The sequence below is a fragment of the Nesoenas mayeri genome, assembly GCF_963082525.1.
Source record: "Nesoenas mayeri genome assembly, chromosome: 1".
Lineage (NCBI taxonomy): Eukaryota > Metazoa > Chordata > Aves > Columbiformes > Columbidae > Nesoenas > Nesoenas mayeri.
The window spans coordinates 66,666,041-66,690,554 of record NC_137541.1 but is presented as its reverse complement, the minus strand read 5'-3'; the positions used below and the strand labels follow the sequence as shown (position 1 = coordinate 66,690,554).

At 41.9% G+C, this 24,514-nt stretch overlaps 1 protein-coding gene across 4 annotated transcripts in view; it reads left to right on the top strand.

Annotated features, from left to right (window-relative positions):
- Positions 1–24,514, top strand: part of DENND5B (DENN domain containing 5B) — a gene marked incomplete at both ends in the record, with an annotated part of 115,189 nt that overhangs the window by 58,479 nt on the left and 32,196 nt on the right. For 3 of the 4 annotated variants that reach the window (XM_080352453.1, XM_080352452.1, XM_080352451.1), the window contains 5 exons: positions 1,124–1,790; positions 14,238–14,425; positions 17,867–18,403; positions 19,888–20,119; positions 22,149–22,299. In XM_080352453.1, the coding sequence (XP_080208579.1) occupies positions 1,124–1,790; positions 14,238–14,425; positions 17,867–18,403; positions 19,888–20,119; positions 22,149–22,299 (1,775 nt within the window). Of the gene's footprint in view, positions 1–1,123; positions 1,791–14,237; positions 14,426–17,866; positions 18,404–19,887; positions 20,120–20,916; positions 21,004–22,148; positions 22,300–24,514 lie in introns of all 4 variants that reach the window. The other variant, XM_080352450.1, reaches the window with a different exon arrangement.

Here is a 24,514-nt window from a genome sequence, read left to right as displayed (position 1 = left end):
ATGTTGTGGAGTGATCTGGACCACTTGCCTAAATCCCAGCCAGGCAGGTAGCAGCTTTATCAGGTTGTTGAGTGGTCTCTGCAAGATGCACTGGTGAAGTTCAGCATAGGATGAAAATATATAATTATTTCACTTTACCTCTTCCACCATCAGAAGAACTTACTTCTGGTCAAGGTGAGACATTAGGGGGTGCACTCAGTTGTGTCCATGTTCACATCCCTTGGGAAAGTCGCCTTCTCGTGTTGCCTTTTGGAACAGGAGGAACACTTTGAAGGGTCTCCCTCTCTTCTTTCATTTTATTTCTTCAGATGGAAGGTACAGAGGAATCTTTATTCTTTGTTTATTAACAAACTGATGTAGATAGAACATAAGGAGTTTCATGCTGATGCGCATTCAAACAAGTTTGGCTGGATGTTTGTTATTTTGTATTGGAAGGCTGAAAGAATTCCTGAGGAATGCCTGGAAAAATGCCTCGAGTTATCACTAGTGCTATGTTTCAGATAAACACCCAGTGCAGTGGAATCACTGCAAAAGACTTTGCAGAGTGGTAAATAAAAAATGAAGCTTTCATAGATTTTTGGGTGGTTCCATGCACATCCCTGCCTCTCCCCACCCCCCCGCCCTTCTTCCAATGTAAGTCAATTTAATAGCTGTCAATCAATTGTTTTGCTTTCTTTTAAGAAAATTAGGGAAGATCAAAGAATTTCAGGAAGTCTGTAATTTTAATTCAATGGTAAAAGATGCTCCCTTGGCACTCTGATTTTAGATTACTGTGGGAATGATATATGCAAATGGCAACAAAAGCAGATGTCTTTATGTGACGTTTAAGTAAATGAGACAAAGGCTCACAAAGTGAAAATAAATTTACAAAGTAATGAAAATAAGTCATAATGACTTAATAGATTGGTGATTTTTGAGGGTGTTTTCCTTTCTTCAGTCATGCCTAACTCTCAAGTAGCATCAGTTTTAAGCTGTTTGGTTTTGGTTACTTTTCAGGGGAGTTATATTTAGTGACAACTGGCTCGTTATGATGTGGTGCAAGAAAAGAATGTGCCTGTGAAGCAGAAGTAACAAAATAGAATTGCAGCTTAGTTCACTGTATATATTTCTTTTCTTTTCTTAGCTGTGTATGCCCAAAGGGCTGTCGTTCAGGACACAGGCAGATAACAGAGATCCACAGCTCCATTCGTTCATCATCACCAGAGAAGATGGCTCTCGTACGTACGGGTTCGTGCTCACGTTCTACGAGGAGGTCACGAGCAAGCAGATCTGCACAGCCATGCAAACCCTCTACCAGATGCACAACGCGGAGCAATACAGCAGCGTCTGCGCCTCCTCCTCGTGCAGCATGGACTCCCTGGCCAGCAGCATTGACGAGGGAGATGCCACGTCCCTCGCCAAGCTCCAGAGGTACAACTCCTACGACATCAGCAGAGACACGCTGTACGTCTCCAAGTGCATCTGTCTCATCACCCCTCTGCCCTTCATGCAAGCCTGCAAGAAGTTTCTGATCCAACTCTATAAGGCGGTGACCTCCCAGCAGCCACCACCTCTGCCCCTGGAGAGCTACATCCACAACATCCTTTACGAGGTGCCCCTGCCGCCCCCGGGGAGGTCACTGAAGTTTTATGGAGTTTACGAGCCCATCATTTGCCAGAGACCTGGGCCCAACGAGCTGCCGCTCTCTGACTACCCACTGCGAGAGGTCTTTGAGCTGCTGGGCCTGGAGAACCTGGTCCAGGTTTTCACCTGCGTTCTTCTGGAGATGCAGATCCTTCTGTACTCACAAGGTGGGTGCTGATCTGGTCATGCACATGGGGTCTGTTCCCAGCAGGTGGTTCCTGGGCAGCTGCAGCCACAGAAACTAATGTAAAGCTGTTGATTTTCAGCGGATTTGTGAAACATGAGAACGCAATGCAAAAATGTGAGAGAAATCAGTCTGTCCTAATGAAAGAACTAAATAAATTTTCCTCCAGGCAGTCTAGATGCCGCTTGTTTAATTATGCATTATATTTATCACTTATGACAGCTAGTAATAGAATTCACTTAATTATTATCCTTACATTGCCCTTGATCATACTGCAAGGCAGCAAGAAACTAATCCTATCTTCTGCAAAAATACCAGCACAAAGTAATACGTTTTGCAGAAAACACTCTTGCTTCTTTCTTTTTTGAATTTCAGCAGCTTATTGAAATCCTGCCTCCCATATGATGGATAGGTTCTGGTTAGAGCACTGAGAGTTTTTTAGCTAAAGTTTTAATGCTGGGTTGTAACCAAGTGGAGTGACAGGGCATCCCTTTGTAGCCCTACTTAAGGTCTTTGAGAACTTTTCTCACACGAATGCTGATACTTCTTGAGGCACTGAAGGCTGCACTTGGCAAAGGCTGGCTACATTTCCAGAGGATGCTTGCACAGGGCCTGTCTATGTTGAAGTATGCCAGCAAGCTTTTGAAAATCTAGCCTGTACCTTTTCTCTTCTGCTTGTGTCTTTCTGCAATAGTGTGATAATCTCCTGCAAGTTTTGGGAGTCTTGACGTAGCACTGGGCACACTCTTGAGGTTTGACACCCCTGGTACAGTGTCCTGTATGATGCTGGTTGCTGTGAGTCTGGCCCTGGTGGTATTTGGGTACCAAAAGGTATATGTTGCTGCTGTTGCAGTGCATCTGAGTGCCTGAACAAGTCCAGTTCTAGTTTCCTGCTATCTTTCAGGGGGTTGTCTAAACTTTTTGGAGGTTCCTTTAAGCCTCGCTGGATGTCTGTTGAAATTATTTGGGTTCACAAGTGGCTTCTGTAATGCTGACATGTACCTCAGGGAAAAAGTTTGGAGGGTGGTTTCATCAGACTAAAGTGAAGAATGTGAAGCCAGAAGGTACACATACCTTTTAACAAAAAGTAGAGAAGATGGTGAATACCTGGACTTCTCAAGAGATGTGTTTCAAGCAACATCTCAAAAATCAGACACCTTGAAACGGAGAGGAGGGGAGAGTATGGGAAGTCATCTAAAATGAGTACAGGTAATGAACCACAGGCTTCAAAAATGAACACTTGGGTTTGTCATATAAAAGAAAAGGTCAGTTAAGTGTGTAATAGTAATACTAATGAATAAGTGACTGAGAATGAGAAAAATGTTCGGGGCGGGGGGAGTGGAAAGAGGCTGGTACTTCTGAAAATGACTGAATTCAAAGGATTGTCAGTTCTTTGCAGAGCACTTCTCTACATGGACTCCAGGGGTTTGCTTTCAGGAACTGCAAATGAAGGGCTTCTTCTGCTCCCAGTTTGAAGTATGAGCAGAAATCCCGCTGTTAGTTTTGATTAGGCCGCTTTTCCTCTCCCTTCTGCTTCTGGGTATGTGTGCTTACCCCTTTCTTCCTCAGTTTGAATCATGCCGCCTTTGCTTCTTGACACTGGGTCTGGACATAAAGCTAGAACACCACTGACATACCTCTCCATCCCCTCTCATTCCCACACTGGTTGTAGACTCACTGAAAATTGAGTTTTTCATGTAAGCTGGTAGCATTAGGAAAAATCTGCTTGTCAGATTACATTTTAGTAATATTTTGTGCAGATGAAGAACAGCCTGCAGATACATTACTTGTGCAGTAGTCCTCAAGACAGATACAAAACATGCACTAAATAATTTTGACTCAATTTTCAGTGCCACCAGAAGTTATATAAATAAGTGCTTTTCTTCCAGTTCCTGGCTATAATTTAAGGGTTACTTGTTGGGTTTTATTTGTTGGTAGTTTTGTTTGTTAGTTTTCACTGTGTATGGTATTGTTTGTTTGGTTGGTTTGGTTTGGTTTTTTAAGAAAAAATAATATGGTGAGGATTAATCCTCCCCACCCTCCAAAATTTAGATTTAAATTTTTTTCCCCCCCTCTATTACTGGTGAATCTGGGGATGTCCTTGACATAACCTTTACATCTCTATCTAATAGAGACAGAACTTGATGGTGCACAGGGAAAAGCATACAGTTGTATTAGGGAAATACTGTGATTATGTAAATAGCATCATAATGCCGGTTCCCAGAGGTGAGGAATGTGGAGTGGAGGTCAAGTGCAAAGCCTCTGTTTTGGCATATCCTGATAGCTGAGTGCTTGGCTAGCTGTGCACTGTGGCTTCTTTTAAATGTCAGTCTTGCGATTCCTGAAAGAGGAAAACAAAACAAAGCAGCTCTTTTCCTATTTGAGATATAACAGGACTAGATTGCACTGAAGTCTCCTCTCTAAGCTTTGAGACCCATCAGGGAGAAATGCTTTCTTAATTACCAAGTTCTTTCAAGGCAAAAGATGAAAAGGAGTTGTTGGCTTATGTGTCTCTTGTTCCAAAGTAATGAATGAGAGAATAATTTTGCAAATTTGCCCTTCCTCCCCTTTCTGCTTGAAAGAGGATGGACTTGCTAGACGGTGTTTCCAGCGGGCTGGCCTTGCTGCAGCCTTCCTGAACTCAACAAGAGATTAGAAGATGATCTTGTACCCATGAGTTGCAGTTTCAAGCAAGATAGCATTATGAACCCAAAGTCAGAATTCACTGAAATGCTACCGCAGTCAAGAAAGTAGAGCACTGGACCAAAACCTACCTCAGTTCACCAAACTGTTTCGGAGAGAGTGTTGCTAATAGCACATAGGAAAACGAAAGCTGGAGATTTCTTTGTGATTCTCCTAGCCTTGCTGGAAGGAAACTTTTCAGTCAAACTTGCCAAAACTTCTGTTATTTTTTAAAAATAAAGAATTATTTTGGAAGGCTAAGTGAAAAAAATATAAATTGTTGCATAACCCTGACCATACAATGAACCTGCTGGCCATATGCTGAGAACCTGAAACTTCTCACTAAACACGTGACCACTAAGGGCAGATTACTTTTTGTGGCCAAGAAGGAGCAGGAGGGCTCTGAAGACTGCAAACATGGGAAACAACCGGCCGAACAGCTCTAGTCCCAAACTGTATATGCCAGCATAGGCAGTGGGCTGCCTGGCCAAAGGATGCTGCTCAAGTACAGTTGCACCTAGTTGGTGATAACAGCAGCGAAGGGCTGGCAGGAAGGTTGCACAGAGAACTGTATTGGCTCTTCTGGAGTGTTTTTTCTCTAGTGAACCAGGAGCTGATGATGAAAAAGTTTATTTTTGACCCTGTAGCTGAGGCATAATGTTTCCAGCAGCCTGAACAAAGGCATCCCACTAAATGAAGGGGTGAGGGTGTTGGGTGACTTTACCCAGCTTGCCCTGGATGTGTTCCCAGCATGATATGAGAGTGTCTGGCACAGCTCAGGGATGGAGACAGGGCCAATTGGTAGCTGTTTGTACCATGGCTGCGGCTGTCAACTTTGGGTATCTAGTTGCTCTGCTCATGGTGTCCCATCCCTTGGGAAAATGAAGGGATTGCAGTGGGCTGTAACTTCACTTTGCAGCTGTGGTGGTCAAGCAGAGTGGTGGAGGCTCAAGCAGATTGGTGGAGGGACTGATGTGAAAGAATGGTGAGCTCATTTTTTGAGCTCACTTTTTAAGCTCTTTCATTCCCAAACATTTTGGACTGCAGGCAACTTCCTTAATCCTCAATTTCTCTCAAGTTTATGGTTTAAACTTTAAAGCAGCCTGGCGCTAAGAAGCTATCACTGTGGCTTAACAAACCAGAGTCTGGGAACTGCTGGTGTGGATAATTATGTCCTTTTGAGGCAAAAGCCACTATGACCAAAGCATTTCAGTCTGAAGATGTGAAACGTCTGTGTAGCTTCGGAGCAGCAAACGGTGCTGGGCCAGCATTAGGGCAAAATGCAGAACAAAGTGAGTACAGCTCGGGAGCTGCCAGAGACCTGTGCTTGTGCCCTGAATAGCAAGAACAAAAAGACAAATCCTTAATGTTAATCTAGACAGCATGGAGTTCCAGGGAGTTAATCAAGGTCGCTATCGGTGGGCAGATGTAAGAGACTGCTCGAAGTGCTGACACTGGCCTGCAAAAGTGGTACAGAAAGCTGTAGCTGAAAGCACTGGAAGCAGAACTCCCGTGGCTTCAGGTTACATCTTCCTGCAATTAGAGGATGCTTTTAAGTTTGAAAAGGGCCAAATTTTAACAATGGGACTTTGAAAACCAAGAGAAGGGATTAGATTTTTTTTTTTGCCTGCAATTCTTCAGGGTGCAGTCTTTGGGTTTCAGCCTTATAAACCTGGCCCTCTAAAAAATCAAAGCTTGGATTATGATGTGTTCCTGTGACTTTCAAAGGAAGGGCATAAGAACTACCAGACTTCCAATAAAGGAAAAAAAAAACCTGATACAGTGTCATACTTGTTATCACTAAACAAGGCACACAGTGTAGCACACATCTAACATTGTGTAAGCTTGGAGCTTACAGACTTGCATTTATGAAACAGATTTGCTGTTGTAGTTCTGTTAAGTGTATTCAATTGTAGAAATTAATACTCTTGCAAGTGCCCTTTATTATGTTCAGAGCACAGCTCTCCCATGCAACAGTGAAGATGTAAGGGTATTGTGAATGTCCAGGCTCCCAGCAGTGTCCAAGTTAATAACACTGCAATAGCTGCTAGAATTTCCCAAGGATCGGTAACAAAACGTCACTGGCATGAGATGTCTGCTGGAAAGAGATGAATTAAACTATGGGCTCTGCGGAAACCTCAGCAATCCATTTTGTATGTCTGCCTTTCTAGGGATTTAAACATGAGAGGGAACGTGCGGATGAGACAAAGATAAACTTCTTAGAGCTTAGGCTATTTCTACTCATTATAATTTTGAGCATTTCCCAAGTTGTTTTTCAAAGGGCTTGAGTAATTGCTTCTCAAAGATTGAAATAATCTTCGCATTTTTTTTTCAGTCTTAGAAATTATAATACAAATGACTATGCATATATATGTATATATATATATATATATAGTCATTTCTTATAAAAAGGTGGTGTCTGAAAGATCTTTCTTGCGAAGTCTGTTTTGGGGGACATGTTTTAAAAAGAATACATGCATGATGCATTTGCCTTTTGAAGCCTTTTTACACCAAAGATTTACAAAGAAAACCTTTGCTCTTCTCTGCTCATTATTTAAATAGTTGCACTCCGCAAGGGTATTCATCAAAACCGATGGGAAGCTATTGCAGAGCTAATGGTGAACAGTTTACACAGGGAAAAAATGTGTCTGTGCTGTGATAGAGACCCAAGTTTATGGCCTCAACGGCACCATAGCCAGAGGAGACTGCAGTCTTTGTTCCCCTGGAAAGGACAAAAGTAATTGGATAGAATCACAATCAAAGAATCAAGTATCTTCTTGGTTTTTAACTTAGATAAAAAAACGGATCCATTTTTAATTTAAAGGATGCTCAATTTTGTTAGCTGAAGTCAATACAGCCTGAAAAGTCAAGTTTTTGAAGCAGCTGGAAACAAGGAGAAGGAGCTAGTACAGGTCTGTACCACAGCTCCACTCCAGTTTGTATTAATAGTGACATGTAGAGGAAGATTTAGCAACCACTTTTAATACTATGCACACGTGCAATCACACGCTCCATCACCTCTCTGCTTTTTTAAATTAGAACCTATGATCTTTCATTATAAAACATATTTAGCTTTTAAGAATGATGTGGGGGGGGAAGAGGGGAGAAGAAGTTAAATAAGGCTTTTACCTTCTAACTATGGCGAACACCAGATAAACAACATGGCAGCCAAAGTGATCTTGAGCAAAGCTGTTGCCTGCTGGAGTCTGTGTACTCCTGGCTGCCCACCCAGGAGGCTGCTCTCCCCCTTCAGAGCTCCCTGTGTCATTAGGGGCATCTTCATGAGTTCTGCTGCCACCTTGTCAGCTTGGCACAGACTTTTGCGCTGCTCTTGAAAGCTTAACCATGCTGGCAATGGGGGCTAGTTCAAGTTTTCCTGTGAAATAATTAAGGTGGCTCTTAATCAGAAACTAATTCATGCTGAACCACTGATGGCAGGCTGTGACACAGATAAATTGTATAAATGGAAATTTATTGAAGTGGAAGTGATTTTTTTTTTTTCCATTAAGCGTTTGCCAACCAGGAAAAATGTGAAGAATTGGCCTGAGTGAATTTCAGCCTCAGGATGTTTCCCTTGGGGCAGAGCTGACCCCCAGGCTAATTCTTAGTTCAGGCAATTAGTTGCAGGCTCATCTTTTTCATCCAGTGTAAGAAAAGATGTATTTTCAGATTTGCATAAATCGCTGCTCTGTTTTTGTCTTGTAACTCATGTCCTGTGTCACTGACTGGTAGATGCCCTCTTCCATCAGAATAAAGGGCACTGAGATGCTGCGGGTCATTCTGCAGGACAGTCTGCTGTTTATGGCCCTGTGTCACCAACCTGTCCAAGTTCGCTGAAGGCAGCACTGATGTGAGGTGATTACTATGGGAAATAAACATTTCCTGAAGCACTTTTGTGCATTTTTGGCTGAACTTCTCTTGAAAATCACCTGGCCCGACTTGTCAGTCATCACAGCTGCCGGTACACAAACCAGATGAAAGATGGAAGCTTCCAGGGTGCTTTGAAGTCTGTGACACTTATGTGCGTTGCTTCTGTGGAACTGTTGAGATCTGATTCGCAAACCTTTGCTTTCGTAAACAATTTTTGTCTCAGATGTGAATTTCAGATTTCCTTTTTGATCTGCAGTATGCTGTATATAAACACTACAGATCTGAAGGTACCGAGCCCCTAGACAGCTCTCATAACCATTGTGTGCCATTCCTGACTCACGCTCAGTGCTCAAAGCATAATATTAATTTTTATTTGCCAGTTTTTCCAGTATACCTGGCTCAGCTAATCCAATAGTAGCTGTTGAACAGCAATTGCTTCTAATACTTTGAGTGAAGAGGGAATATATAGAAAAGCTATTAGTCACAAAAATGTTTTAAAGCTGGTTCAGGTGTTTCCCACTGATTCACTGATTCTTACTCTGTAAGGTTCATTGGTTTTTTTCCTTAATTTTTTTCCTCTGTTGTTGGCTTTGTTTGATTTAAAACTATTGCTTAGAATTTATTTGTTCCTTTTGATAAGGTCGTCCCTGAGAACATCATCTGATTGTCATCTTCCAGGATACATATTTAAAAGGTGGCTTTGTAAAGCTGTGGTTATACTTTATGCATGTTCAAAAAGCAGTAGAGGAAAGGAAGTGGTGTCCAGGTAACCCATCTTTTCCAATGCTTTCAAATTTTATGAAAAGTGAGACTTAAAAAGGAATAGAAAGAGGAAGCATTGTCTGTTTTTAAAGCACTATAGAGGATATAGAAGGTCCAGGGTGAGACTCCGGCTCTGCAGTAGGTTTCTGTGTTACCTTTGGGTAGGTTACTGGAACAGAGAGCTGGAAAACCGCTGTATTGTTTGTTCACCAGTAAGGCTGGGACTTCAATAACACTGTACTGATCACAGCAAGAACTCAGCTTCTGGTTTGAATGAGTGTTTGTGTGCTCTTACACATGCCTTATGCTGAAAAATCCTGTGTCTGGGTGTTTGCTGAGAGGGTCCCAGGTGAAATTATCTTCTCTTTGATTATAGCCAAAGATTTGAACCTGTTTTGTAGCTCCTGAATGAGGAAGGTCTTAGCTGTTCTGGACAGGGGTAATATTGATGTCCCTTTCCCTTCTCAAAGGACCTTGGTTTTGCTTTGCTGCAGCATGGGAAGGATTCTGAGATATCAGACTCCTTTGTAGCAGGAAAAGCAGTTTTTATGTTGAGCTTTGTGAATTGCTTAACATCTCAGCACTTCTATACCAAATCTGTAAAATGAAAGGAGAAGAATTATTTTGTTTTGTTTTCTCAGTCACTGCCTGGTTTTGGACTTAAAGCTCTTTGGGAATGATATTTCTGTGGGCACAGTATCTGTTGTAATACCGGGCTGATTGATTGTTGTCCTGTTATTGTATTATGGAGAATTGACATCAAGACAAAAATTTGTAAAATTTTGTCTTCTTTTAGAAAAACGTGGTAAGTTGACATCAAATGCTGAAACCATTTCCATCTCTAGCACAAAACAGAGATTTGTAAGTATGCAGGAATCTCTCAGGGTTTGCATTTTAAGCATTACACTGTACCTTGCAAGCCTTGGGCATGTTTCCAGACCTTTGTAAAGCGTGGCTGAAACACGGCACTCGTGCAGCAGAACGCTGAGCCAGGTCAGAGCAGGTCCCTGCTGCAGTTACTTGTCCTGTGCAGGGACTTGGCCAAGGACCCCTGGCAGAAGCTGCCAGAACAAGGAGTTGGATCCAGAGTCTTTGAACTCAACTTAGTTGCCCTCTGCACTCAGGGGGAAGGTTAAGTGTGAGACACAGACCCATGCCAAATCCAGCTAAGCAGTTGTTAGGAGGCAGCAGTTGCAATAGAAGCCATAGGGGCCACTTTACCTTGGGATTATCCTCTCTGTGCAGTTTCTCTTGGAAAATGTCCTGTGTATAAACTAGAGATTTCACTCTGAGCACAAAGAACTTGCTGTAGGGGCTGTGCTCCCTGTCCTGGAGAAGGCAGGATAGTTCCCTGTCCCAAGATGATAGGGTGTGGGACGCAGGTATATCTGCCAAGCAAAAGAAATACTGCACTCTACTATTAGCACTTCGGGAGTGATAAGAAATGAAAACTGCAAAGTAGAGAAGGACATAACAATGCAAGTAAGAGAGATCACAGAATGTTTGGGGTTGGAAGGGACCTCTGGAGATCATCTAATCCAACCCCTGTGCTAAAGCAGGTTCACCTAGAGCAGATTGCACTGGAATGCATCCAGAGAAGGAGACTCCACAACCTCTCTGGGCAGCCTGTCCCAGTGCTCTGGCACCCTCAAGGTAAAGAAGTTTCTCCTCATATTCAGATGGAACCTTCTGTGCTTCAGTCTGTGCCTGTTGCCCCTCATCCTGTCATTGGGCACCACTGAAAGGGGTCTGGTCCCATCCTCTTGACACGCACGCTTGGGATTTTTGTAGGCATTTATAAGATCCCCTCTTAGCCTTCTCCAAGCTGAACAGACCTAGTTCTCAGTCTTTCTCAGTCTCTTCTCCTAAGATGCTCCAGACCACTAATCAAGGGCCTTTCACTTCATTCAGGATGGCATACACCAAATGAGATGGGTGAGCTCCAAAAAGAGGAAGGGATTTATTTCACTGATCTCAGCAAATTGCCTTGATATGAGCTGTTCATCACTCTGAGTTGTGACCTTCTGTGGATATCACCTAGGCAGTGTTTTTACTTTTTGTGTCTTCTCTGCATATTTCTTGATGTCAGATGAATAGGAAACAGGACTGTTGTGTCCTTTCTCTGCTAAACAAACTTCTCAAAAGACACTTCCTAAACTGATGAATATTATCTAATCCCCTATTCTAGCTCTAAAGGTTGGAGTAGAACCAGAGAATCGATTTCCTACCTGAGTCTGTTATTCATAAATTAACAGGCAAAACTTGGCTTGCAGTTGGAGATTGTTATCAAAGTCTAGTAGTGGTGGTGGAATAGGATCTGGAAACTCTCTTCCCCTTGATGCAAGCACATGTAGTCTGTACAAACCCTGTGTTTTCCATCTGCTTCCATCCTTTCCCTATTTCCTTTTATTCTGTTCTGTCTCCCCTTTTTCCTCTCTGTGACTTGGGGAAACGGAGGAATCCCTTGTTCCCAGATTTTCCTCTGTGACCACGTAAGTCTCCCTCAGATGCAAGAATCTCTTCATCAAAAAAAGACTTTATGCCTTATAGAACTGGTGTCTAACTTTGCACAGGCTTGAAAATAAATACAAAGCAACCAGAGTTTCTTATTTCATTGAACAAATATAAAAAAGAATCATTTCTAGGTGTTTTATTTTAAGTTATTATTCTGGAGGAAGCTGGAAACTTCTTTTGCTGAAAACTGCTGGGTACAGAATTGTTTTTCTCTCTGCTAATTGCTAACAGACATTGCTAAATGGTAACAACCTAATAATTTCATCATCCCTATGTGTTTTGAAAAAGAACAGTTTTACTCATAGTAAGTTGTTTACAAAACTTGTGCTGGTGACTGTTAAATACTATTATGGCATCAAAGAAGCGTGAGTACGTGTTTCCAGACCTGTATGCCCTTATCCAAAAAGATACTTGCAATTTTGCTGTGAAGACCTGTTATTTCACATGACTATGCACATCAGAACAGACTTTGAAATCATCTCATGCGTACTAAGACATGCTGCTTTCTGTATTTGATTTTTATTTGTTTTAGCCTCTAAAGCTTTTAGAGTTATGACACATTATGAGATGTCTAAGCTTCACCAGTAGGTGTTGTAAGTTGATCCTGTATAAGTGCTCCTTAACAAGACAGGCAATGGATGTGTATAATTATAGACCATTGCACAGGGCGAGATTCATGAATGGCTGATCTGTAGCCAGGAATGGTTTTGAGGTGTAACCTTGAGACTGACTTGCATGCATGAAAATAATTTTGAAGATTGAGTGACTAGCTATTATGAAGACAAGATGAAAAATGGTTTTGCCCTGCCGGCTGACCTTCTGCAGATCGAGGCTGGTTTTCCACAGAGAGGTGCTAGCAAGGAGAATGGGTTATGCAATTTGTTGTTTTAATTTGCATATTTATTCAAGTGCGTCTTCCCAGTGACCTCCTAAAAGCAGAGCAGTGTCAGATAACAGTGCTTTTGCTCTCACTGATGTCTGCCAGGGTATCAGGTTGGCTTGTTCAGGACAACAGGAAGACCCAGGCTGGGTTCCTGTCAATGCAGAAGCAGTCAGTGGAGCTATAGAAGAGAAGCCTTCTTGCCTGACTCAAAATCAGAGTGTTCATTTGTATATCTTTAATTTCATGGAGTTGGGCAGAGGGCTTAGAAGAAAGGGGCAACAAGCTGAGTGTTACAAGGATCTGGTCTTGGTGAGGTTGAAAATCTTTTGCTTGCTCAAGCCAAAACTCATGAGACTTGCCTGGCATTGATGAGAACTGGTTTTGGATAGAGCCATAGCGGAGATATCCCTTCTACCACTCTTGGTGGTTACTGGCAATGTACCTGTGCACTGCAGCTGTGGGGAACAGTTCCTTTTACACATTGTGAAGAGCAGCTTTCATGAGTGGAGGAGGCCCAGGATGGGAATCGGAACCGACTGCCCGGCTTGTCTGTGCCACCCGCCTCCTGCAAGTTCAAAGTCACTCACAAGCTTGCATTTCAGTGTCCATGTCTTTAACTACTATGACATGTGCTGCTTCTTCAGTGTAAGTTAAGATTCCTAAGGAATTGAGGTTTAAGTACTTTCATGTTCTTAGTAATTTGGGGGAAGTTGTTGCTAACGCAGAAGTTGCTGTAATATGGAGTAGAAGCAACCATCTGGTTTCGCATTCACTTGTAGTTTACAAGACCCAGAGGTCTTTACCTGTTTCCTGATGGTTTGTCTGCAGTTTGGAATTCCCTGTAAGGATGAACATCTCCTTATTATCAACATCTGGTCTTTCTTTTTTATTAAACTATGTTCTTAAATTTAAATTTCCTCTTTTATATTAATAAGTAGATTGTGGTATTGCATCATGACAGCTAGATACTTGAGAAATAATTTGCTCTTATCCAAGTTTGGAAATATTCTTGCAGCTCAACTGTATTGAATCAGATTTTAATTAAAAGCCTAATGCACAATGTGTTTACTTGAACCAAAACATTGCAAAGCGATGAACTAGTGAATTAAATACACATTTTGGAAAATAATGCAATACAATTATGCTGGCTATACAGAATATTTTTGAGAACTAAATTTCTGTTAGGCATCTGTTTGGATTTTCCGTAGCAATGATGCTTTTAAATACGTAGGAACTGTAAACTTCTGCTGGTACTTGACCAAAATGAATCTCCTGGAAAATACATTCAGCCTTAGAAGTGGTAGCAAGTGGAGGAGAGCCAGGCAGGCAGGAGCAAGCAAGAAAACCTTACCACAATGTTTCCTTGAAGTTCACTTATTTCTCCTCCTTTTGCTTTGTGAAAATAGATGCTTTTTATAGAATCAGAGTATTATTATCCTGTACTTTAGAGAGATCTTTTGGTAGCCTTTTAATAAATGAGTTTAATGACAGAAAAGGTCTAGATAAGATATGAATATTTATGTTCAGCAGTTTCTTCCTGGGGGTAATGAGTTTTGATGAATTAAATAATATTTAAGGCTCTTAAATGCCATCTTGTTTTCAAAAGAACATCATACTATATAAACATGGTCTGTCTTGTTTTGTCACTGACTGTCCTTGCCAGCCAGATTTCAAAAGCCAAACAGAGAAAGATAATTCAGTCTCTCTCTCCCTGTCTAGATTATCAGCGTCTGATGACGGTGGCAGAGGGGATCACAACGCTGCTGTTCCCATTTCAGTGGCAGCACGTGTACGTCCCCATCCTTCCCGCCTCTCTCCTGCATTTTCTGGATGCTCCCGTTCCCTACCTGATGGGGCTGCAGTCCAAGGAGGGAACCGACCGCTCCAAGCTGGAGCTGCCTCAGGAGGTCAGTTTCCAACTTTGGGGTTGCTACTCTGAAACGTGTTGTTAATATTTGTGTGAATTCCTGCTGGAAAATGCTGTGCCCAGTGTTGGGAGGCTTCTCTGGCACCGTGAAGATTGTTTGCCAGCAGGAGGGAGGTAGCAGGGGATGTCTCCTCAGCCCTTCTTGGTCTATTTCTGAATTTAATGAGTGCCACTAATTCCATTGGCTTCTAAATGCTTCTGTTTTTGCTTCTTACTGTGACGTGAAAAGTCTCTCTGCTTTCCTACATCACATGCTTCACCATGTTTTGTTACTCTTGGTCAGTCCTCTTGACACAGGGCTAAAGAGCGTTTCATTTGGGGATGGTCCTTAGGAAACTGGGTCTGTTTGCTAGATGGTATAAACCTATTCCTGTCTCTGCACCACTGATGAGAAGCGTGCCCCATCCTGCCAGCCTGGTTCCACCTATGGGTGAGCCCATGTGCTCCTGACTGTGTCAAAGTCTATTACTAGACCAGTGTCCTGGCCTCTAACAAGCCAGGTTTGCGTTGATACCTTGCCTGTGAACCACCTATAGGTGTATATACATATATATATATATATATATATACACACACATATTTCTGAAATATTGACGCACTCCACTGATGATCTTTTGGACTGAAGATCTTCTGCTCTCCTGTGCAATGAGAAGTAAAAAACTTTGTATGGTCTATCAGATTTTCCCCAGAGGAGGGAAAAAAAAAAAAAGGAAGGAAAGGCCATCCTCCTAGTCTAAGTGTTAAAATCACTAGTGGTAGAGAGTGAAATGGAGATTTTTCTGCTCAAAATTTGACCAAGATTATTAAAACTGCTTCATATTTTAACATGGCCACTGATTACTCTCCATACTGCAAAGTCTTTGGGATATAGCTTGCCTGTCTGTTTTGGAGATGGTGTCTGGACCCATCTCTTGAGCATGCCACACATTTTAACTTGGGTTTCTTCTTAAAATCAGTGGGAACCCTAAGAATAAGTGTTTGTGTGGCTGTAACATCTCATGACGGTGGCACTGCTGTGCCCAGCTCCATGCGGGGACATTTCCTGGAGACAGAGGCCCTACGGCTCTTACTGAGAAGGCAGGTGGGAGCAGCTGCAGAGAACAGTATGAAGGAGGGGGAGTTTGTATGTGGAAGTGGGGGGATAAACACAGGGCAAGGACCATACAGTTTTTATTAAAGAGCTATATTAAGTATTAGGTGGAGGTGACTGATTCTTAGCCTAGGTGGGATGTAACAGTGCAAATGAAGTCTTACCTCATGGATGCAATGGCCCAATTGCATGAAATTTGCACTGGCATGGAAATAACAGTGGTATCTAGCTATGCTTTTTCAGTAAAACCATGCTAATGTTACATAATTACTGTGATTTAAAAAATTATTAGTCATATCCTTTTATTTAGCAGATTAAGCTGTCATTTTCCTTAAATTAAAATTTTAATGTGCTGGACTTGCAGGATTGCTTGAATAACAAATTAAATATCACCAGTGAGAGAAGAGTAATAGTGGGGTGGAACACCCCCGACCCCATTATAGTGTTTAACAAATGAGTGAAAAATACCAGCACAGCATTTATGAGCACCACAGGTCCAGTAACTGTGGGAAAGGAAAAGAAAGAAGAGGTATTGAACAGGGAAGATCTTGAATCTCAGATTCCTCTAGACAATCAAAAATAGAAAATCCTTCACATGCAAGCATTGATGAAGCACTGTTTGCTTTAGTATTCCTTTATTGTTCAGGCCAGGGGCTAGCTTTTTAAGCTCTTGGTCTAAATATAAACCATTTGTTTGTTACAGATACAAATTCTAACAACTGGCCATTATGCTGTCTTAAAGTTACTAATCTCTCTGCATATACTTTAATCATTAGACGTTTTTGAAGAGAGAAGTGAGACCAATTCCCCAAAGGTTTTCCAAATCCAAATCTCATTTTTCAAATTTTGTAAATGATATGCAGAGCTGAAATTAAAAAGCCTTTGAAATGAAATATTGATAGATAAGAAGACAGTCTCTGAGCTAAAGAACTGTACTGATGCATACCACAACTCTTTAATAGCTGTATAGTTAAGTAAAGCAAACTGTTTTGTATGAAGAAATGCTTTTTTTTTGTACAGTCCAAATTTATTATGCAAAAGTGAGCTGAAGGGACACTTCTGCTTTGTGGAATGAATCCTAATACCCTTTAAAGTATCTGTGTGAAAGGTGACTAATCTCAAGCATATCCCTGAAATATCCAATATATTATAACCATGTTTGCTGTGGAATATATTGTCCTGCTGAAAATCAACCTTTTCAAAAAAGGAGGAAGATAAGTCCTTTCTCTTCATATAATCTGAAGATTAGTCTACAGTGTTTTGTGAGAAGAACAGGAAAAGTGGCTTGGAGAAGGCGGAGGAGCTGTGCTAATGACCAAGTCAGGCTAACAAAGACCTGCTCCTGCTGCCCTGTGGGTTCCTGCATCTCCTATTTTGCAGCTTTATGCCGGGGAAAAAACCTTGGAAGCTCAGCACCTTGGGAATCTGACCTGGTTTAAGATTTTATTCAGCACAGTGCACTCAAGACAGAGAATTTCAGATGCAAGCTGCAGTTCAGAAGATCAATTACTGTTTTTCATTCTGCTATTATTCCTGAGGGTGCATTTGCAATGTAATTACTTTTTATGTAGGGTTCTTCCATCCCCCCATTGACACTTTCACAGTTAAAGTATCTGCTCCACTAGATTCATGTCTTCACTTAGCTTTAATCTTATGGGCTGAGATCCATCTCCCTGCATAGCTAAGCTGTCTAAGAGCACTCTTTAAATCTCATGCAGAGGAATTGCCAAGATTAAAAGCCTCCTTGGAAACAGGGGGTAGGGGGAGTGGGGAAATAGGGCTTGACCTCCCATAGACAAGCTATACTCAGATGTGATCCTGAAGGATTTGCATGGGAACCCTTTTTTGTAGCTTTGCTAGTAGCAGTGTCATCTTTCTCACTGAATATCTCATTCCTTGGTACCACAGCTACAGAGGCTTATTGCAGTTGGGTCCTGGTAACATCAATGTGCCCTTGAGATGCAGTAATTCACACAAATCAATTGCGTGAATTACTGAGAAGTGGTGTTGCACAACCTGCTTACTAGTGTGTCCTTGGCTGGTCTGGGAGGGGATATCAGATCTTTGTAGTGGGTAGTTTGGGATCTGCAAGTCCCAGGAGAACAGGAGGGGGCAGGAGGCTTTATTTATTGCCATCATCATTGCCATCCAGTTGGCTCACCAGGTTTGCTGAAGTCTGAAGTGTCCCAGGTTAGATGATAGAGCTTAAGTCTCCTGCATGTGTGTGCTCTTATCCTTCTGGCTGGAAAGACCCTGGGAAAACAGGGCTACTTAGCAGGGGAGCCAATTCAGTGCTGAGCCTCTGTCTTGAAACTTTTCTTTGAATTTCAGGCAAACTTGTGCTTTGTGGACATCGATAACCATTTCATTGAACTGCCAGAGGAGTTTCCCCAGTTCCCCAACAAGCTGGAGTTTATCCAGGAAATCTCCGAGGTTCTCCTGCAGTTTGGGATCCCACCAGAGGGTAACCTGCACTGCAGTGACAGTGCCACCAAACTCAAGAACCTGGTTCTTAGCGACTTGGTGAATGACAAGAAGAATGGGAACATACCCAGCAATGCCCTCAACGTGTACGAGCTGCTGAAAGGCAACGAGACGGTCGCTCGCCTGCAAGCTCTCGCCAAGAGAACGGGCGTGACGATGGAAAAAATGACCATCACAGCTCCCCTCGCAGAGAAGGAGAAGGGTGGGAAGTTGCCCTGTGAGGAGGTGGAGCTGAGGGACTACAAACTGAATGTGCAGCTTCGTGAGGTCTTTGCCAACCGCTTCACGCAGATGTTTGCAGACTATGAGGCTTTCGTCATTCAGGCTGCCCCCGATATGGAGTCGTGGCTGACAAACAGGGAACAAATGCAAAACTTTGACAAAGTAAAGATAGCCCCATATTCATTTTTCCATCTGGAAGTGCTTTTGGGAGGGAGGGAGAATAGCTATATTATGTATATATAGCCTAGGTACTCTTTAATCCGCCATTCTTCATCTGCCTTACTGAGGGATTTGTCTATTTTGATTACACGGAGCCAGATCGCCTGCCAAAGTAAATCAATGCAGATCCACTGGGCTGGTCAGAGCTGTTCTGGCTTGTATAAACCAAGCTGGCAGGCTTCTGCCCAGCTGATGGGCTTCTCTTGCACGTTTGGTGAAAGGATGTCAAGGAAAGTGAACTTCCGTTTCCTCCTCCTTTCCTCCTCCTTTCCTCCTCCTTTCCTCCTCCTTTCCTCCTCCTTTCCTCCTCCTTTCCTCCTCCTTTCCTCCTCCTTTCCTCCTCCTTTCCTCCTGGAAAGAGAGGAAAACCCAATGAGACAAAACCCAAATCTAGTCTTTCTTATTTCCTAATTTCACAACAGAACTTCTTGATAATAGGTAGTGTTGTTCTGTAGAGGCTAATCATATTGTTATGGCAGAAGAGTCACGTTATGACTCCATTGTAGTGTGTACACAAGAGTGAAAAGGAAGCTGTGGTTAGAAATGAGGAAATAAAGAAACTGTAGGCTAGTAAAAGGAATGAGAAATGTTGGGAAGCTTGCACAGTTACTATTTCTGAGTGACCCTGAAAAGCAGATAGCATTCTTAGCCATCACCCTTTTCAGATACAAGTCCTTCTCTAAGGAGAATGTTAGAGGGGCAGGCAAGCAGGATCAGACTAAGTGTTGATCTGAGTCAGTTTTTGATTAAAAAATGCTGCCATGCCTTTTATTGGTCTTGTTTGTATTCAGGCAATGAACAGTGCAGCATTTAAAAGGAGGGAGTTGTTTAAGTGATCTCTGTTACTACTGCTACAATAAAATGGACTGTTAAGGTCTGGGTTTTTAAAGCTCAGTTAGAGACACAGGAACACACTCAGTTTTAATTGGAAATTCATGATTAATTGCCCTGCTTGACTTCACAAAAGAGCACTAGCTGAAGAGCAGTGTACACCCCTTGGTATGTATAACACCTTAGTAAGTGATGTGGTCCCAAGTAGGGTTGTGCAGACCAGAGGTCCCCAGTGGGCACATGTGGTGGTGATCTACTGGGGGTTGCACTGGGCTCGTTCCTGCGGGTGGTAGCTCCTAGGCTGCTTTGAAAAGCTTGGAAGCACAGACACTTCCTCAGTAATGCAATATTCCCTTTACTCTAGCTGTTAAAAAGCCTCCCCAGCTGCTTATTTCTCACAGTCATGACCCAAGAGGTGACCCACAAACCAAACCCCTTCATAGATCGATTTGCACCTCTCTCAGAGGTGTTTTCATAGTGGGGAAGCCTTGTCCAAGCTTTTTGGTTGGCTGCTGGATTGGTTCTTCGTTCCAGGATGGCTCGTCGTGTCAACGCCGGGAAGGAACATGGCACTAATGAGCTGTTTTGTATTTCAGGCTTCCTTTCTTTCGGACCAACCTGAGCCTTACCTCCCGTTCCTTTCACACTTCATTGAAACACAGATGTTTGCAACCTTCATAGACAATAAGATAATCTCCCAGTGGGAGGAGAAGGACCCTTTTCTGCGAGTATTCGACTCCCGCATTGAGAAAATAAAGCTATATAATGTGAGGGCCCCTGCACTGCGGACATCCAACTACCAGAAATGCAGCACTTTGAAAGAAGCAGGTACGTTCAGATGGGCTGGTAAAATATTCAAAAGTACAATGTCATTCACAAAAAAAAATATAGGTCCTCAGTCATCTGAGCGTTGGAGCTGATGAGGAAGCTCTAGAACTACGTGAGGAGGACTCAGCGGTGTCCTTATTTTCCCTAGACAAAAACTTGAGCATGCTTTAAATGGTAGAAACAGAAGAAGCCTTTACCTTCTCTTTGAGCTCTCCTAGGCTGGTGCCTTTAATCAACACAAACCAAGCCACAGAGCTGGGCTTGCTGTTTCTTGGTTCAGGCAGCTCCTGTTCCATTGCCAGAAGAGCTTTCCTTCACTATGGTGGTGGGACCAGCGCCAACCACACTGAGGAGCCGAGCCTTGGTGTCTGCTCCACTGGCCTCGTCTCCCCCTTCCCTTAAAAAGACCTTTTTTTTTGCCTTATGCCATTTCATTAGAGCAGCGGGGGATGCCGGGGACCTAGTCCTGTGTGGCATATTTAGTAGATTGAGGAATAGATTCTCAGTGTTAATGAACAATGCCCTGTGTACTGAAGATTTGGATTTTTTTCCATTACAGTCACAGGATGCATTTTCAAATTATGCTTGAGTTTCTTACTGTGCAAGTATTTATTTCATTTCTAAGTAATACAGGGAAATTATACTCTTAAGTTTATTGGGACACATACTGATGAGCTGAGGCAAACACATTTCTCTTTTGAATTCCTTCAGAGCATTTTACTTGTTACAAATGTGGTAAAAATAGAAATCCTGTGCCTGTTTAACTTTTTCTATTTAAAACCGATTCTAATTTGCAGGTCGACTGTCTATTCAGCGTCTAGTTTTGGTAGATATTGTGGCACCGGAACCTCATTTTCTCTCCTGTGAAATGCAGCAAACTGATAGTAATACCAACTTTCCCCCATATTTAATATTCACAATATGTGTGACCCTAGCATCAATCCAGCACCTGTTAATTTAACCTGCTATTTCTAGAATCCTTCAAACCCCCTGGTCCCACACCATCCTGTCCATTTCTCCAAAATAAAACTGTACTAAGCTACTTTTTTTTTTTTAGAAGGGGAAAAAAAAAGCTGCTAAGTTTCTAATGATAATGTATGCAAATCTTATGACAGTTTCTTTCCCATCAGAGTTTTATAAAATAGGAAACGAGTTCTATGTTGTTTTTGACAAATGGAAACTGGATTTAGCTTCCATGTTTTGCATATTTATTCGCTAGTTGTGATATGCTGAAAAGAATGGGCCTTCCCCTTAACGGATGGACTACAGAGCTGAATATTCAAGTTGCTAATTAAATGGTGATTTGCCCCATACACATCCTTTCCCCTCTTCTTCACAGAGCATCTGACTCAGTGTTGGGAGGGTGACAGATTTTATTTTCATCTTGCTCAAGATTCGAGATGAAATCCTCATGTCCTTGAAACAGATGACTGAACCACATTAGTCTCGGTGGAGCCAAGATTCCTGGGTGGCCATCTCCAGTCTTGCCATAGCATAGCCTCCCTTGTTTCCAGACATCTCTCGATCCTTTTGGTGCTCCTCGGGCCTTGCTACAATTAGATATGTCATTGCAGGATGGTAGGCCTTCAAAAAGCACCTCTAATTTCAGGAGGAGGATCATTATAGGTGCCAGGCGTTTGCAAAATTCGGGTATCATCCCCTGTGCATCTGCCCAGGGTGAGGTGTCTGGGGCAAAGCAATGTGCCCGACCCCACAAAGAGTTGCAGCCCGTGTCAGAGGTCTCCATTCTGAAAAAGGAGGTTAAAGACGAACATTGAATTGCTCTTGCCAATTCATAACCCATCTCATAGGCTCCCGTAAATACCTGCTTGCTTAGTGGCTAACTTGCTTGTGCCAGTTGTGTTGGGTGAAAGCAAAATAATAGCACAGACATTTCCTCACTTCTTTAAATGGCACATTTCTGGATCTGAAGTCACTATTAATAAATATTTAACTTTCTAGTGTGTTTTCAGGGATGTCTTAAGGTGTTTCGCTAATGTGGTTGTTCATGTGTGACTGTCACTTGCAGCCCAATCCATTGAGCAGCGGCTGATGAAGATCGATCACACAGCCATCCACCCGCACTTACTTGATATGAAGATCGGTCAAGGGAAATATGAACAAGGATTTTTCCCAAAGTTGCAATCGGATGTCTTGGCAACGGGACCCACTAATAACAAGTAAGCATGTTTTATTTTCTGGATGTGAAAGCAAGTTTCTCATATAAAAGATTAACATCATTGGACAGTAGTCATAATTTTGGATGCCTTCTCACTAGTCTAATGAAACCTAGCAACTCTTTCAATTTCTGCTTTGTATGGGCTGCGACTTTTGAATTTATGGTTTGGGTTATGTTAGAAAGTGTTACCTCTGGTTTTGGGAAGATTCGTGAGTACTGCTTTCTGTTGAGTGGTAAGTGTCGTGTCTTCTCATGAATATTTGTAGTTTTGTTGTTGCTGGAGTAAATTTAAAATTAGCTTCTTTGCCATTTTACACTGAATAGGATAATTTGGAAACCCAGCCAAAATTCAGATTCTGAAAGCAATTTTGGTATTGAAACCTCCATACCATACTGCAGAATTAAATTAATGTCCACTCTGTTCCTCTCTTTTCTTTAGCTGTTATTATGTGACCCAGAGATTTTTATAGCTCTCTTTCAGTTTCCACGTTGGAATAACCTGGAACAATAACTTGTTGAGGGTGGAAATTATGTGGTTCCATATTTGAGTTTCTCTTCTGAGCCTGATAACGTTCTGTAGAGCACTTTGATATGAAGGTGGAGTACCTATAGCTGTGGAATTGAGCATGGTATTACCTAGTTAATGACCTAATATAAAATGAGAACCTGGAGTACTGATACACTTTACATTTATACAATTATAATCTAAAGTAAGTGTTCTATGTTACTACTTTTTTTTCCTTCTTTCCTTCAAAACCCAGGATGAGGGAGCTTTTCTCTCTCTTCAAAAATGGAAGATCTGTGCATCAATGATTACTAGTTCCTGAAATTATTAGCTCAAGCCCCCACTTCCAGTTTTTGTGGCAAGCCAAAATGTGGGAGCACAGATAAATCCGAGAGCTCCAACAACTACGATTGTCCAAATGTTAAAGCTAGCTCTTGTTTTAGACATGTGCATGTACTCACACTGCTCTGAGCTCCTGTACAAGGTGCCCACTCAATTCTATTTATACACCTTTTGTGCACCCCCCGATAGCTAATTCCTTTTTAATAACCTACTAGGAATAAGACTTGCAAATTATAAAATGCGTTTAAAGAGCTGAAATCTTTTAAAAGAGATTTAAAAAAAAAAAAAGCAAAACACAACCAAAAAACAAGCAACAACAATAAAACCCCCACAACCAGAACAAGGAATATATATTTCAAATTTCCTTTGTTTGCAGTGTTCCTGTAAACAGAGGCAAAAAATTTATGCGTAATGCTCCCTTGAGGAACGGAGGGTTTCTTCATCTTGTGGGATGCTGTGTTTAGCAGTCTGCCTCTAATCCTTATGGTGGGTTTCAGTTTTACAGTGTCAGCAACAGTGTGAGCATGCTCAGTCTGCTCAAAGTTGCTTATATTTTCTGGATCTACTGCAGAATCTTAGTGAATCTATGAATAAGCATTAAAAAAAAAAATAGTATTCCTTGTGCCTTCCAAGTTGCTTCTGTTATATTGGCACCTGTCCTAAATTTTGACTTTAACTCCTTGATTTTAGATAGCTGGTTTTGGTCTTCAAATTGCAGCATGTTTCGGAATTTGTAAGTACCAAAATCTCATTACTTACCACGAAGTGGTGTCAAAGTGACAAATGTTTGGAATTCCCCCAGTTGTATATTGCCAAAAAGGTTTGTAATTGGAAAATCTCAAGACCATCTGTTTATATCTTTCTGCTTCCTGGATTTTTATGTGAGCAGCTGAGTGGACTCTCTTTCTCATTTAAGACATGAAATTCTGCTGAATTTACACCCACATGTAAAGCAGATAGTCTTTTCATGCTCTCTGCAAATACAGCATAATTCTTCTGACCACAAAAACAATTGAAGTATAGCCTTCAATTAATTTGAATTTCCCAGTGCAGGCTTCTTGGAGAGATGTTATACTTGCATATAGAACTGTGCCTTTGCGTATAGGAATGGGGGAAGGGAACATTTCAACTTCATTCCCTGGCGCTTCACATGTAGCTATTGTGTGTTCATAAAGTTAATGCAAAGGGTATTACAATGTAGCTGAGAATTATTCTTGCAGTTTTACGTAGCAAATTTTTTCTTGAATGTTGTAAGGAGGTGTATTTGCAGGGAAAAAATAAATCATTCCTGTACTCCAGTTGGTTGTTGTTGAACAGCAGCAAATAAACCAATTCAAAGCTATTTTAATGAAAACCTGTCCTCGCTGGC